The sequence below is a fragment of the Oncorhynchus nerka genome, linkage group LG15 (assembly GCF_034236695.1).
Source record: "Oncorhynchus nerka isolate Pitt River linkage group LG15, Oner_Uvic_2.0, whole genome shotgun sequence".
Lineage (NCBI taxonomy): Eukaryota > Metazoa > Chordata > Actinopteri > Salmoniformes > Salmonidae > Oncorhynchus > Oncorhynchus nerka.
In genome coordinates this window covers 55,160,007-55,177,299 of record NC_088410.1, presented here as the reverse complement: position 1 = coordinate 55,177,299, position 17,293 = coordinate 55,160,007, and the positions used below count along the sequence as shown (strand labels likewise).

General features: G+C 42.4%; 1 protein-coding gene and 1 non-coding gene across 5 annotated transcripts in view; both read right to left on the bottom strand.

Moving 5' to 3' along the window:
* Window positions 1–1,226: 1,226 nt before the first annotated feature.
* The window catches only part of cept1b (choline/ethanolamine phosphotransferase 1b), a 21,899-nt gene continuing 5,832 nt past the window's right edge, over window positions 1,227–17,293 (bottom strand). For all 4 annotated transcript variants that reach the window (XM_029682771.2, XM_029682775.2, XM_029682773.2 and 1 more), the window contains 9 exons: window positions 13,869–14,137; window positions 10,430–10,604; window positions 7,582–7,729; window positions 7,357–7,498; window positions 4,084–4,168; window positions 3,636–3,767; window positions 2,580–2,738; window positions 2,296–2,421; window positions 1,227–1,897 (listed from right to left, as the gene is read on the bottom strand). In XM_029682771.2, coding sequence (XP_029538631.1) covers window positions 1,781–1,897; window positions 2,296–2,421; window positions 2,580–2,738; window positions 3,636–3,767; window positions 4,084–4,168; window positions 7,357–7,498; window positions 7,582–7,729; window positions 10,430–10,604; window positions 13,869–14,062 — 1,278 coding nt within the window. In that variant the 5' untranslated portion in view covers window positions 14,063–14,137 and the 3' untranslated portion in view covers window positions 1,227–1,780. The remainder of the gene's footprint in view (window positions 1,898–2,295; window positions 2,422–2,579; window positions 2,739–3,635; window positions 3,768–4,083; window positions 4,169–7,356; window positions 7,499–7,581; window positions 7,730–10,429; window positions 10,605–13,868; window positions 14,138–17,293) is intronic.
* Window positions 8,657–8,728, bottom strand: trnaa-ugc (transfer RNA alanine (anticodon UGC)). Its single transcript has one exon. It is a non-coding gene; the product is annotated as a tRNA-Ala (tRNA).

Below are 17,293 nucleotides of genomic sequence, written 5' to 3'. Positions count from 1 at the left end.
CCCAAAACACTATCAATTGCTGTACGTGGACCTGGCACAGGGCAGAATGCTCTACACAAAGAAAGTTGTTCGTAGAGGTGTTACAAGGTCATTTAAAAATAAATTGCAAAATAATTTTATGAAAATTAAAATATGTCCTTAGATTCTAGATATGAGCAAGCGCAGACAACATCTTTAGCTTCCAATGAGAATGACACTACTTTTTGGGGGGACAAAAATCACAATACTTTTCTTCAATAACACTTGGCATTTAGTTTTTGTTGAGCATTCCCGAGACAAATGCAACACGACAGTATCTGGGGGCAGAGGTGCAACAGGACAATACAATAATAAACAGGCACACAATTCAAAAGCAAGAAACTTTGCTGCTAAAAATGTAAATTATATGTTATACATTCAACTATTTAAAAGCAATATTAAACTGGATATACAGAATCTCCAGACAAGCGCTAGCAAACCTGCATGTAGTGCCATAAGCCAAACAAGGGCACTGCGTTCATCCACCTCTGGCCTGCTCGCCTCCCTACCACTGAGGAAGTACAGTTCCCGCTCAGCCCAGTCAAAACTGTTCGCTGCTCTGGCCCCCCAATGGTGGAACAAACTCCCTCACGACGCCAGGACAGCGGAGTCAATCACCACCTTCCGGAGACACCTGAAACCCCACCTCTTTAAGGAATACCTAGGATAGGATAAAGTAATCCTTCTTCCCCCCCCCCCCCCCCCCCCCTTTAAAATATTTAGATGCACTATTGTAAAGTGGCTGTTCCACTGGATGTCATAAGGTGAACGCACCAATTTGTAAGTCGCTCTGGATAAGAGCGTCTGCTAAATGACTTAAATGTAAATGTAATAAGCACTGTAATTTTGGTGGCATTGGAGACAATGTATGCTTGAGCCATTTCAGGGAAGCAAGGCTTGAGACACTTTTCAAATGTGCAATACAATTTGTATCTTTACAAGAATTTGTTTTTAGTCAAGTAGTTTATATCTGTAATATATTACAGAAATCATCCCATCATTTGAATGTAATTGCAAGGTAATGTACCATTTTTGTAGGTTTGATAAGATACCGTATTGCCAGGAAAAACTTTTTTTAAATAAAAGAACACTACAAATACCAACACCCGAATAGTTTGATATTTGTGAAACCGAAAAGTGAGGTTATGCAAATATTGCAAAATGATATATACATTTAATAAAGACACGACACTCTTACGAAACAAAACTGAAAGCAGACTGACAACCTGTTTAAATCTCTTTCGATGCTATACATTTCCTTGCAGAGAACAACTAACCAACAAACACACTGTCAATACTTGAAATGTTTGTTTTAAAGTTCAATAAGAAAATAATAATGATCATTATTAAATGAATAAGGTAGCACCTTTTCAAGCCCCTTGCAGTCTTCTTGCACTTACTTACCCTCTCTGACACAGAGAAGAGCATTCAGTACATGTCCAATGTGACTATTCATTTCAGAAAAAGAGAAAGCATTATTTTTGTCCAGGAATCTGATTACTGTAACAAGATGAAATCAACACAAATTGCAGAAAGCAACAATGGACAATAACTTATTATTATTATCATCATCATCATTATTATTAACTCATTATATTTCATTTATGCCCACATTCACCACCTCTACTGGTAATAGCTCCACACACATCCACCCCTACCCTGCCTCAACAAATACAAAAAATGGTGAAAGAGCAACAACATACTAACTAACATGAAGAGAGAGAGAAAGAAAGAGCGATAGACATTAATGGCATCCGTGCCCTCACTGAAGGGTGGAGGGGGTCAGTGGCTTGATTCGGAAGACAAAGATGTGAAGATGGGAGGCGATCTGGTTGCAAACACTGACACAGTAACGCACCAAGTCAACGAAAGACAGGATCTGCAGATGGAAAGCAGAAGAGGAGAAAATGAAGAGTCAGGAAACAAGATAACTTGATCAACACAACTGTACACAATGGATCCAGTGTGTAGATGGCTAGATGATGCCGAAGATAAAAGTATAAAAGGGTTTTGCGACTAGTTCCAAATAAACGTGGCAGTAGACTGAAAACACGTGCCTCTGAAAAATGCACAGTAAGTCTTTATACCTTTCAGAGTGAAATACAATTAGTGTTGGATATGATCAGACTGATGGTTCATTTCAAAGATACATGTTGTCATTAAAACACGTGCTGCAGATTGCATGCCCTCATGCATTGTTGCATAACTTCACCCTGGACTTGCTCAGATACTATAGACCTCTACGTCATGGAAATGTGCGAGTGTGTGTGTACTCACCAGCGCAATCCACAGCACCAGGTATTCATCAATAAAACTGTTGAAATACTGGTCCAGGAACAGCAGGCCTGGCCCCAGGAATGCTATATCATGGAGATGCATCTCACTCTTTGTCATATGTGCAACCTAAAACAAACAAGACACAGGCAACAGTCATGCTCCAATCAGCAAGCACATTTTCATTGATGACATTCATTTACGTCATAAACGTTCTTACATCCAAGCACATTTACACAGGATGCACAGGTATTGCATTACACCAATTAGCAGCGCGCCACACTTACAACTAATTTGTTGGTGATCTTGGCCGACACGAAGCCAAAGGCCAGGATATAAACACAGGGGTGCTTCTCAAACAACTGGATAGCTGACTTCTTATAGATCATCATGGCCAGTATTATTACTGAGCCTATATGTAACACAGGAGATAGGACACTGGTTCCCTGGAGAAGAGAGGGAGAAAAAAAGAGAGAGAGACTGTATAATCAACGACATTAATAGGCCACAATGGTACAGTATGTGAATGACATGAGAGTGCAGTTAGGGTGAAAGAAAACACACAGTAATGAATGCTGGTGTGTATAATCCACCATCACCTTAGGCCGAAACATTTGTGTTTTGTTTTCACCTTTCATTTATGCACTATGATTATTAAAACATCATGGTTCCCGAAACAAACATCTTTATTTTGCGTTCAAGCCTCAGTTTTGGATTTATTCCTTTTTTTTTGACAGTGCCGGTCTCCATCTCTTCCAGTATTCTTATTTAGAATTCTACGCACCTGGAACAGACACTATTCAGTAGTAAGGACCTTAAAAGAACGCAGATGGCCTCATATAATTTGTGTACAACTAGGGGTCATAACATACAGTACCTCCCGAAGGAAAACATATAAAGTAATTACTTCCTTGTGACGAACACTGATATCGCTCCGCCAACTGAACTGAGATCAGGTCCAACAGTCTTAACACACATCCTTCATTTCCTATGAAGCTAATAGATAGCTCCGTAAAATTGATGAAACCAGTACACAAGCACTTAGGCATCAAGCTAGCTTCACCATCTCTAGAAGGTACATGGCAAAGCCTACACAGTGATTGAGAACTACCTTGTGTCAGTGTTGGTAAAGGAATTTGGGAGAAGGACTGTCAGATTCCCCCTTCCCCATAGGCATTTCTGTAGATCTTAAAGGACTGGAAATATGTGAGCAATACGGAGAGAAAAAAATCTGAGTCTATCAGGGCAAGGAGTGACTACCATTAAGTTGATATGCTCATCTACATGAAGGTCAGGGACTAGGCTACAGGTCGATTTGGAATTGAGCGCGAGTGTTGACTTACTGCTATTGTGGATCCATTTTTGCCCTTACCTCCGGTAAATATAACCCGGAAGTAATTAGTACAGGAAAAGATGGCGCCTAGGAAAGTGCAGATGGCTGGAACTATTTTCATCTGGATGTTTATGACTGGGATCTGTGGAGGTGACAGAGCAAGATATTATTCATTACAAAACAACAACCAGTCACCACCACTTGAGTGTTAAGTACATGAAAACAGCTCTGAACATTGTTAGTAAGATGGGTACTTGTCAGTAAAACTGTTTCATTACTCAAAGTGAAATTGCATTTACTATGGTAAGGAATCATACTGCACAAAGAATTAGAACAAACCAATGCAGGAAACTCCACCGTTATAATAGTAGTTACTGTTTCAGTTTCAACATTCAGTTATGCCATTCATTTCAGTTACCAACAGACAATCAGTGGAAGTTTGAGCCAATCAGAATTACCAGTGACTGCCAGAAAGCGGATCCTCCCACAGCGGCCAGCAAATACATGATTATAATGAAGATTTGCACCTCAGTCACATCAATGCTGAGAGGAGCAGGCAGAGAGCAGAGGTTAGTCAGATGTTATCAACTCTGTCCATAAGCACAGCGCCACACAGCTGCCCTATGGACCGTCCTCATCCAAACACTGTCCAACTGACCACAGCTCTCCCAACCAATCATGATGCACTAATAGCAAACATGTATCCTACCGTTCAAAAGTTTGTGGTGACTTAGAAATGTCCTTGCTTTTGAAAGAAAAGCTCATTTTTTGTCCATTAAAATAACATCAAATTGATCAGAAATACAGTGTAGACATTGTTAATGTTGTAAAGGACTATTGGAGCTGGAAACGGCAGATTTTTTATGGAATATCTACATAGGCGTACAGAGGCCCATTAACAGCAACCATCACTCCTGTGTTCCAATGGCACGTTGTGTTAGCTAATCCAAGTTTATCATTTTGAAAGGCTAATTGATCATTAGAAAACCCTTTTGCAATTATGTTAGCACAGCTGAAAAATATTGGTCTGATTAAAGAAGCAATAAAAACTTGCCTTCTTTGGACTAGTTGAGTATCTGGAGCATCAGCATTTGTAGGTTCGATTACAGGCTCAAAATGTCCAGAAACAAAGAACTTTCTTCTGAAACTCGTCAGTCTATTCTTGTTCTGAGAAATGAATGCTATTCCATGTGAGAAATTGCCAAGAAACCGAAGCTCTCAACTGAGCGAGAGGACAAGTACATTAGAGTGTCTAGTTTGAGAAACAGACGCCTCACAAGTCCTCAACTGGCAGCTTCATTAAATAGTACCCGCAAAAACACCAGTCTCAACGTCAACAGTGAAGAGGTGACTCCGGGATGCTGGCCTTCAAGGCAGAGTTGCAAAGAAAAAGCCATATCTCAGACTGGTCAATAAAAAGAAAAGATTAAGATGGAAAAAAGAAAACAGACACTGGACAGAGGAAGATTGGAAAAAAGTGTTATGGACAGACTAATCTAAGTTTGAGGTGCTCAGATCACAAAGAAGAACATTCTGGAGGAGTGCTTGACGCCATCTGTCAAGCATGGTGGAGGCAATGTGATGGTCTGGGGGTGCTTTGGTGGTGGTAAAGTGGGAGATTTGTACAGGGTAAAAGGGATATTGAAGAAGAAAGGCTATCACTTCATTTTGCAACGCCATGCCATACCCTGTGGACGGCGCTTAATTGGAGCCAATTTCCTCCTACAACAGGACAATGACGCAAAGCACAGCTCCAAACTATACAACAACTATTTAGGGAAGAAGCAGTCAGCTGTCTGTAATGGAGTGGCCAGCACAGTCACCGGATCTCAACCCTATTGAGCTGTTGTGGGAGCAGCTTGACCATATGGTACGTAAAGAAGTGCTTTCGACCTTCGTCTCTCCCGAGCCGGTACAGGAGTTGTAGCGATGAGACAATATAGTAATTACTAACAATTGGATACCATGAAATTGGGGAGAAAAAGGGGGTACATTTTATTTAAAAAAATAAATATATATATATATATATAAGTGCCCATCAAGCCTATCCAACTTGTGGGAGGTGCTTCAGGAAGCTTGGGGTGAAATCTCTTCAGATTACCTCAACAAATTGACAACTAGAATGCCAAAGGTCTGCAAGGCTGTAGTTGCTGAAAATGGAGGATTCTTTGATGAAAGCAAAGTTTGAAGGACACAATTATTATTTCAATTTTTAAAAATCATTATTTATAACCTTGTCAACATCTTGACTACATTTCCTATTCATTTTGCAACTAATTTCATGTATGTTTTCATGGAAAACAGACATTTCTAATCCCAAACCTTTGAACAGTAGTGTATGTTTCAATATTCCTTCAGTAGCACTCCTCGTCACATGCTCCGTAAACAACAGGTGTGGACTAACAGTGAAATGCTTGCTTACGGGCCCTTCCCAACCATGCAGAAAGAAAATAGAGAAATAATAGAAAAGTAAAACCCGTAATAATAAAAGTAATAGCTACACAATGAGTAACGATAACTTTGCTATATACAAGGACACCTGTACCGAGTCACTGCAGATAGGTAAATATTTAACCAAATAGCTACCCAGACAAACTATACTGAACAAAATATAAAACGACACATGTAAAGTGTTGGTTCCATGTTTCATGAGCAAAAAAAAAAAAAAACATCCCAGAAATGTTCCATTCGCACAAAAAGATCTCTCAAATTTGGTGCACAAATTTGTTTACATCCCTGTTAATAAGCATTTCTCCTTTACCAAGGTAATCCATCCACCTGACAGGTGTGGCATATCAAGAAGCTGATTAAACATTATGCTCCTTATGCAGGTGCACCTTGTGCTGGGGACAATAAAAGGCCACTCTAAAATGTGCAGTTTTGTCACACAACACAATACCACAGATGTCTCAAGTTTTGAGGGAGCGTGCAATTGGCATTCTGACTGCAGGAATGTCCACCAGAGCTGTTACCAGAGAATTTAATGTTAATTTCTCTACCATAAGCCGACTCCAATGTTGTTTTAGAGAATCTGGCACTAAGTCCAACCGGCCTCACAACCACAGGTGGGGTTATGGTATGAGCAGGCTTAAGCTACGGACAACGAACACAATTGCATTTTATCGAGGGCAATTTGAATGCACAGAGTTACCGTGATGAGATCCTGAGGCCCATTGTCGTGCCATTCATCCGCCTCCATCACATCATGTTTCAGCATGATAATGCACGGTCCCATGTCGCAAGGATCTGTACACAATTGTCACAGTTCTTCCATGGCCTGCATACTCACCAGACATGTCACCATTGAGCATGTTTGGGATGCTCTGGATAGACAGCGCGTTCCAGTTCCCGCCAATATCCAGCAACTTCACACAGCCATTGAAGAGGAGTGGTACAACATTCCTAAGGCCACAATCAACAGCCTGATCAACTCTATGCAAAGGCGATGTGTTGCGCTGCATGATGCAAATGGTGGTCACACCAGATACCGACTGGTTTTCTGATCCACGACATACCTTTTTTTAAAGGCATCTGTGACCACGTCATGTGAAATCCATAAAGTAGGAGATTCATTTATTTCAATTGACTGATTTCCTTATATGAACTGTAACTCAGAAAAATATTTGAAATTGTTGCATGTTGCGTTTATTTTTTTGTTCAGTATAAATCTATTATTACTATTAACCCAGTTGTCTCCCAACTTCCTCTCCCTGGAGCGCAGACAAACTCACATGCCAAAGCGCAGGGTGCCAGAGACGTAGGTCTGCCAGTGGGCACAGTAGAACATGAACATGCCAGCGAAACAGCAGAAGAACATCCAGTCAGGGTTGGTGCCCAGCTGCACTGCTATACTGGTGCCCAGGACCACAAACACTGAGAGAGAGAGGAAATAGAAGCACAGATTCAATGAAATCCTAATAGGGCAAACCCACAGACACACAGAGGGGCAGCTGTACCTGTGGAGAGGGAGTCACAGCCGTGGTCAAACAGTTCGCCCAGTGGAGAGCTACTATTGGTTCGTCTGGCCTGCTTCCCGTCAATGGCATCCAATGACTGGTACACAAACAGACCCACAGCACACAGAAGGTATGCCCACAGAGGTGCCTGAAGAAAAAGGAAGTCACAAAAATGGGGGAATTGGTGAATACTTATATTTTTCCATTGGGAGAAAGGAAGTCATAACATGTTTGGTTATGGTAGGGTAATTTCCACAAGACATTTAGAAGTTGTGCTCTTTGAGAACCAGTGGGTATTATCGTCAATAGTGCATCATCTGACAAAAAATATGATCTTCTGGCAGATGTAGGCTACAGCTACACAAAGGAGAGATGTTTGTGAACTTGCTATAGTTTGTTTCCCTCTCAACAGCTTTGGAACACTGCAGAGCTTGGTCCTTCATTAGCCAATCAGCACGGAGAGAGTTTGACAGCATCATCAATGTTGTCTGCCTTCATTTCCTGTTCTGTACTCAGTGGGTCTATGATGAGCTGACAGCAGCTTATACACGGACTAAAACCAACTGGAATATGACACGGCCTACAATTTACAGGCTTGCCAATCTGGCATTCATATAAATAACCCTGTTATTGCAGAGTGTCACAATCTGGCTCAAACCCTGATAAATTACGCTTTTTAAAAATTAATTCAGGCCCTCTCACCAAAAACAGGGATATGGGGAGTGGGAGGGGGTTTGCGAAAGGAAAGTTTGTTCGTTGGGCATAGGGGATGTTGAAAAGTAGAGCAGGGTGGAAAGATCTACCGACTGCCTCTTTGTTCTCATGAAACATGTGATTAGGAATTAAAAATGGCGTGAGAAATCTAACAAGGGCTGTGAAACTAAGAGCCCCTAGAGCAAGTATACTTTCTGTTCAAACACGACATGGTGAGAAACTCGGCAAAAGAGAACACGACACCCTGTGTCAGCTTTACTGTTTACTCATTACGCCTGGCATTTTCAGTCATTTAGAAAACGCGCTTATCCAGAGCGACTTACAGAAAGCAATGAGTGCATCGATTTTCATACTGGTTCTATTCCCCGGTGGGAATAGAACCCACAACCCTGGCGTTGCAAGCGCCATGCTCTACCAACTGAGCCACACGGGACCCACATAGACTCCTATAGAGCACTAATACACCCACAGCCACGGGGCAGTCTTAACGATCCTGACCTGGGCCATCAGAAAACAGGACACTGACTACTGCAGCATGTTAGGTAAATACAATTTTCTCTGGGCTGTGAAACAGTGCTGCCACTAATGTTTTAGCATCCTGTTAACATAACTAAGACCTGTGATGTCATGTGTCGAATCATGCTTACAACAATGAGTATGGACATTGTAAAGGCAATATAATTAGGACATCTGTACATAGTCACCTCTCCCTCTAGAGCTAGTACCCTACCAAGCCTGTCTTCTCTGTACTAAGCTCAACTGAAGTCCCTCTTCTCTTTGTCTCACTCTCCCCAGTTTCTCCACACTGTGAGCATACAGTACATGCGCGCAGAGCCATTTCTCAACCTTTGTCCTAAAAAAAGAAACAGGAAGAGGAGGAGAACTAGAGACAGAGCACTATTTATAGAAAGGGAAAACAAAGTTACGCCCTGCAGATCCTCCTAATTACACTCCTAACTAACTACTCTAACCCACATTTTAGCTGCTGCCTGTTAAGGCCGTAGTCTGCTTTAGCAGCACAGGGGAAGTCAGCTGACATTAAAGCTCTTCAATCCTGCCTCCTGGAGACTCACAGGGTGTGCAGGCTTTTGTTCCATCACAGCACTGGATTCAACTAATCGACAAATTATCAAACCCTTGATCATTTGAATCAGGTGTGTTACAGCTGGGCAGGAACAGAAACCTGCACGGCCTATGGGCTTCCAGGACCAGGGTAGAATAACACTGGCATTTAAAGACACCCCTAAGATGAGGCCATGTTGTGCCTTGCAGATAACGCTCGGCCTACTTTTGGAAGTTATTAGTTGATTCAACGGTCAAATATACAGTCAGCTGCTAGCTGGGAAAGCTGGAATTCTTATCAATATTATAGGCTTAATACATGTTTTCTTCCATGGTTAGACTGGCCTTTCTATGATAAAATAAGTAGAGACTAAGTCCAGTCCAGACTAGTGTTGTGGACTGAACTTGTAGGAAAACAGCCAGAGCTAAAACCCACAAAGCACATGGTGGTCTATGGACGAACAAAATGCATTATACTGCATTGGGCTGTTTGGTAATGGCTCTTGTATACAAAATATTTGTTTGAATGTAATCTAATTCCATGTACTTTGAAGTCTGATATCACCGATTATATTCCCTTGTGGGAAGTTACTGTAGGCTTTCGGTTCTAGAGGGGAACTACTAATAAGCTTAACAGTTTGCATGTTTTGCTGTGTCCTCTCTATTCCCTGTCCTTAGCATGCACTCATCTCTGCTGTGGTGCTGGTGTGGCGTGTGGGCCGGGAAGGGGGCTGGGGGACGTGGAATCAGGTGCAGACTAGCTGTATGAGCTATGGGCACGGGGTGTTCATCCAGAACAGAAAGCCTGAGCTATACCAAAACTCTCCTTGACAGCAGAGAGGGGAAACAAAGAGACCATGAAAACGGTTGCTAATAGAGAAAAAAACCTTGAGACGAAACAACTGTCTGTACAGGTAAATACCATATGGTAGCATTTTACTTGAACCCTCAAACTGTACCTGTCCAGGGGACTAAGCCAGGCAGTGTATAACCAACCAGTTCAGTGGCGGTGGGGCAGTACAGTAGTACGTACACACTACCTGGACAGGTGCCCTATTGTTGCCATTGTTACCTGCTCAGTGGCGGTGGGGCAGTAGTAGACCAGCACCAGGGTGGTGAATACGTTGGTGGCCAGGCCCACGATGGTGATGAGGTTGGGGGCGATCCAGGCTGGCACGCGGCCCACCAGCCACTCCCAGTAGCGCTGCATCAGGGGCTCCAGCAGGGAGCGACCTGCACTGCTGTACCTGTAGAGGGCGAACAAGTGGAGTATCCCAGAAAGAAGGTTTAACAAATTCAAGATTCCCTGAACATATTCGGCTTCTTTTAACCAGATAAGGGAGTCTGGGATTTCTTGGTACCGGGAACGGCTGCTTCTCGTTTAAGTTACTAGGCGAAGCGAAGCGCAGATTGGTTGACCTGACAACTGGCGCGTGCGCCTAACTTCCAAAAAGGTAATTATGATGAGGACAGAAAAAAAAAACGATAGACATGGAGTCAAAAGACCTAGACTTGTGAAATATTGTTCTCGAACAGTTGTTTCTTGTAACACACAACGAATACGTTCCCATATTTACCCAAAAAGTAATACACCGACCGCCGCAAAAGCCAGAGTGAGCCTGGCAGAAAATTGCAGACCGATTCAATGCGTAAGTGAAATGGCACAATTCCAATATGTAATAGGCCGAGCTTATACACACGGGTGAATAGTAATAACGCTTTCACTTTACAGAGCACTTTTATGGCAACGCGGGTGATATTACATGTTAAGGCTATAACCTAACATGTAAGTTGTAGTAGCCTGTGTCACAATGGCAGTGGTAGGCCCATTCCATATCCTATTGGAGGAATAATAATTGATTGACTACAAAGTGCTTTTCATGACAACACGGGCAACAATGTGTTCTGTTTAGTTGTAACTATAAACTATAAAAATAAAGAATGTCGCACACTCCGTGTATAAACTCCCAGCGATTTAATGGGTATTAACCAACGTTTTCGGCATCACTGTGCCTTCCTCAGGGTAATGTCATGAATACTTTGAACCAGGTTATGTAGACACACTATTGTCATTGGTTGCACTAATTGGACTGTGAGGGGTGTGACAGTAGTTTAGTTGTAACGACCATGGGAGTCCCAGATCAAGAAAGATCATTGAATTGAATGACTGTTTCGGGAAATGATTTGGTTTGGTGAAAGTGCAGGCGACAGTATTCAATAGCTACCTGTGTGTTTATACTTAATAAGATTGTATATTCACGTAGTCTCCGTCATTTGGTCCAGAGGGTCTTTGAAAGGGGGATATGTGTCCCATCTATAGCGCCAATCACGTTTGGAAAATCTGCGAGATGAATTAGTCAATTTTCTACTTTTTAATCATGTTGCCTAGACTGATTCATTTGAGATTAGCAAAGTATCGCTGGCAGTCAACTGACTGCAGCCTACTCTTCCTGCAATCCTGTAAAAGTCCTACTTGACTATATGGACAGCTTGATGGCCAGGGAATGCAGCAAAGACTTAAAATATATATATATTCAATGCGAAGCAGAATCTTCTTATGGCTCTACACACATTTGCCTTGGCAAATTGTTCAGAATTCCCCACATTGTACAGAAAACTTACAGTGGGTTGAGTATATTGGCCAGATGTACACTGAGTTGACAAAACATTAGGAACACCTGCTCTTTTCATGACATAGACGGATCAGCCTAATCCAGGTGAAAGCTATGATCCCTTATTGAGGTCACTTGTTAAATTCTCTTCAATCAGTGTAGCTGAAGGGGAGGAGACCAGTTAAAGGATTTTTAAGCCTTGAGACAATTGAAACGTGGATTGTGTGTGTGCGCCATTCAGAGGGTGAATGGGAAAGACAAAATATTTAAGTGCCTTTGAACGGGGTATGGTAGTAGGTGCCAGGGAGCACCGGTTTGAGTAAAGAACTGCAACGCTTCTGGGTTTTCACGCTCAACAGTTTCCCGTATTTATCAAGAATGGTCCACCACCCAAAGGACAGCCAGCTAACATGACAACTGTGGGAAGCATCATATCGAATTGCATTGGTCACAGACATGTATTTAGCAGATGTTATTGTGGGTGTAGCGAAATGCTTGTGTTTCTAGCTCCGATAGTACAGTAATATCTAACAATATCTAGCATCCCTGTGGAACGCTTGACACCGACAAATTGAGGCTGTTCTGAGGGCAAAAGGGGGTGCATCTCAATATTAGGAAGATGTTCCTAACGTTTTGTACACTTAGTGTATGATTGATTGTGCGGAAAAACAATAACATACCAAAATAAAATCTTCTGAATGATCTAAAGGATGTATTCGAGATCCAATCATTTGTTCCCTTTGTAATGCTCGGCAAACAATGCAGGCTCTGATGTAAATTGGATTTTCCGCAAAGGGACAGGCCATACACGTGCAACACAGCATCCCTAACCTAGCCCACAATGTCGGCTGTGTGGATCAAGCAGTTAACAAGTGGAGCAGTCCTTGAAAGAGTAAGATTTCAGCGAGACAACTCAAAGGCAAAATCCATTAACGCCAAGATAATGGAATTCATTGCCCTTGACAATCAACCGTTCTCTGTCGTGGATGCTGTTGGCTTTCGCCGACTGGTCGAGCACCTCGAGCCCCCGGTACACACTACCAAGTAGTCGCTATTTTTCAGATGTTGCCCTACCGGAGTTACACAGTATTGTTGAAAACGCACATCCATGAGCTACTTGCTATGGGCATCACTGCTATTAGCTTCCCGCCATCCCGACCGTTTGGACCAGCGATGTCAGCCCCATGAGTATGCCGAGTCTGACAGCACAGTGGGTCGACGAGGATTTCCTACTGAGGAAAGCCGTAATACATACTCAAGAATGTGCTGGTTCTCATACCGCTGCTGCCATTTCAATGGCATTTGAGAACATGTTTGAAACTTGGCAACATGAACACACCCCTAGCTCCATTCGAACAACTGAATGGAGAAATAAGCTCATCAACTGCGTCTGCAGCGGACGTGAAACCCTCTGTCGTGGCATTGAAACGCCTGCTCAACAAAACTGCAGACAGACCGTGGGGTTAAGTTGGAAGAGTACTCTACTAGAGACTGTGAACAAGCGATTCGGTGGCATTCTCTCTAAGCCTCTTTACTGTGTCGCCACCATGCTCGATGCTAGGTACAAGGACCGCTACTTCGATGCAGACAAGAAACAGGGTTTACGTGAAATGTTACATACACAGATGGACAAGATGGAAACGGACACAGTGACAGTGCGCACCGAGGAAGAGAGGCCACGGACAGACAGAGCTGAAACTTGACATGTATGATGAAATCCTGGTTGAGAATGAAATGACTGAACAAATGTACAACGAAACAGCACAGCAAGTAAGTGAAAGAAATAGGTTTTGATTATGTTTTACTGGTAATGGGGACATATGTAAATGTATAAAACATGTATAAAACACATATGATCATCGGATCAAAGGTAAATATTCGATTTTTCTATCACAGTACCTGTGTTCCTCCAGTCTCTTCAGCTGGTGGCGGTTGAGCGGGGGAGACGGCAGCTCAATCAGTCTGCGCAGGGCTCCAGGGGCCAGGCAGCAGGCTGTCTCCATGCCCACACCCTGCCTAGGATCCCTCTCCCTGAGTGTGCCTCGGCATGTCCGAAAACCCCCCTGCTGCTGCTGGTACCCGGTGACGTTCATGGCCCTGCTAGCGCTGTGCCCTCTGCCTCCCCCCCGCCGCTCTCTGGGGCTGGGGATCCACAATGAGGCCGCACACTGAGGGGTGGAAGAGGAGAGAACAGGTCATGTGAGGTTGGCTTTACATGTAGGCTAGGTGCTGAAATGGGACATGGGAGTTCAGTTTGCTCTAGTAGTCCTCTCTTGCCAGTTGCTTCTTAACTGTTTTACTGAACTAATTTCATTTCACGTAAGTTCTCATTTGAGTGAAAGTGAGCGAAAGGAAGGAAGGATGTGGTGGAATAGCTAGAAAAAGGGTTGAGAATGAAAGTGAGAATAAGAAATGAACCCTAGGACCCCGCCGTGTTATCTATTGCCATACGCACACAAGTGCACGAGTACGTTCCTCTTCACCCAGTTCTGAGTTACAAAACACTGTGCAGCCACAGTCTTAAAGACGTGATGGGGCAGGATATGGCAGGTCCTGCCGTCACACTCCACTAAACATGAAGCTTCTCAAACAAATCTTAGCCCATAGAGATCCTATTCAATTACAAGAGGGGCTATGTCATTAACCGTCAATGTTCCAGAATGGCCAGAATGGGGGTAAAAATGGACCCATATTGGCCAGGGAGAATTCCAAACCAGTCTAATTGGAATGAATGGCAGTAGAGACATACTTTTATTTTCCTGCATAAGTAAAATCGGGATTAAGACATATGTTATACTTACATGCTGATCACTCCGCTTGAGTCGTGTGCGCGAGCTTTGCAAAATAAATGTGTACATACGTTATTCAATCATTGCACCCACACTGCTCGCCACGCCAACGAGTGTCTGCATTGCCAAGTGCTAAAATAGAAGTCAATTCTATTTGTGATGCTGAACATTACATTTACATTTAAGTCATTTAGCAGACGCTCTTATCCAAGGCGACTTACAAATTGGTGCATTCACCTTATGACATCCAGTGGAACAGTAGTGCATCTAAATCTTCTAAGGGGGGTGAGAGGGATTACTTTATCCTATCCTATGTATTCCTTAAAGAGGTGGGGTTTCAGGTGTCTCCGGAAGGTGGTAAGGTGGTAACATGGTGCAAGTCCTGCCTCTCCCATCTCCTCATTGGTTTATAGAAGCAGACACCCACATGCCATCTCCTCATTGGTTATACCCACGTGGGTGATTGAAAGATGAACTTAGGTCGGTCATGGAAATACTATGAAAGTTAGATGCCAATCGCCATATAAAGTCCAAAGAAGAAAAAGCCTGGAAGGAGGAGAGATGACTAGAAACAATTCGTTTGACCATTTTATGTGTGGAATAATTGTCCGAGTAGAGGACCTTGTGCATTTCAGGTAAAATAACAACTCAACATTTATATCCCAGGGCAAATTAGCTAGCAACTGCAATCTAGCAAGCTAAATTGCCATAAAATGTTTAATGCTTTCGACCTGTCACCAAATTTATATAATTGGTTCAGAGTTTGTTTTGATATTTCAACCTGCGTGTCGTGATCGCGTTTGGTGGGGGGGGGACAAAATACATTTCTGCACGATGGCGCACGTCCATTCTGGGCATGGTGTAAAGCAATAAAGCCCAACGGGGTGTGGTATATGGCGCAACGCGGAGTGCCTTGACACAGACCTTAGCCGTGGTATATTGGCTATAAATCACAAACCCCCCGAGGTGTCTTATTACTATTATAAACTGGTTACCAATGTAATTAGAGCAGCTAAAATAAATGTTTTGTCGTACTCGTGGAATACGGTCTGATTTACCATGGCTCTCAGGCAATCAGCATTCAGGGCTCAAACCACCCAGTTTATAACATAAATTACGTAATATAATTATTGTCAAGCTAAAATAGTCATATAGTTATAAATACAGTTTATACAGGTTTTATGCACATTTTCAGTATAAATCACCTTTAAAATATATTATTTGACACAATATCTTATCACAGCACTGGCAAACTATGGTTGACTAACTCCCTGAATAAAATGGCTGACCTTTATCCCATCATAAGAAGGTTAATTTCCATTCTAGTATTCTTATTCTGTGTCTTAGCAACTGAGAATGCCGGCCCATATCATTGGAGAGTCACAACTTGCACAAAGTAACCACAGAAATCCTCGACAACAGTGGACCCTAAAGTTTTGGAAAATGGTCAGACCCATTTCTTTTCTTATGACCCACTGACCAAAGATTTCTAAAACAACGTGGGCCAATGTGCAATTTTGCAGATCAGGCATGCATCAGTCAGTTTCTCCATTAGACAACTTGTTGTTTAAAGCAAAAGCAGCAAATGTAGCGTTATCTGATGCAGAAACAGCAGGTCAGACCCCAGGTCATTCTCAACAGGCTAGCTTCCACTTGCAACATTAGCACCTAGAGTACCAGGCAAAAGTTTGGACACAACTACTCATTCAAGGGTTTTTATTTTATTTTTCTACATGATAGAATGATAGAGAAGACATCAAAACTATGAAATAACACATGGAATAATCTAGTAACCAAAAAAGTGTTAAACTATCAAAATATATTTTATATTTGAGAATCTTCAAAATCGACACCCTTTGCCTTGATGACAGCTTTGCACACTCTTGGCATTCTCTCAACCAGCTTCATGTGAGGTAGTCACCTGGAAAGCATTTCAATTAACAGGTGTGCCTTGTTAAAAGTTAATTTGCGGAATTTCTTTCCTTCTTGTTGTGTTGGAGCCAATCAGTTGTGTTGTGACAAGGTAGAGGTGGTATAAAGAAGATAGCCCTATTTGGTAAAAGACCAAGTCCATATTATGGCAAGACCAGCTCAAATAAGCAAAGAGAAACAACAGTCCATCATTACTTTAAGACACGGTCAGTCAATCAGGAAAATTTCAAGAACTTTGAAAGTTTCTTTAAGTGCAGTCGCAAAAACCATCAAGCGCTATGATGAAACTGGCACTCATGAGGATACGTTCATTAGAGTTACCAGCCTCAGAAATTGCAGCCCAAATAAATGCTTCACAGAGTTCAAGTTACAGACACATCTCAACATCGACTGTTCAGAGGAGAATGGGTGAATCAGGCCTTCATGGTCAAATTGCTGCAAAGAAACCACTACTAAAGGACACCAATAATAAGAAGGGACTTGCATGGAACAAGAAACACGAGCAATGGACATTAGACCGGTGGAAATCTGTCCTTTGGTCTGATGAGTCCAAAATTAAGATTTTTGGTTCCAATGTCTTTGTGAGACGCAGAGTAAGTGAAC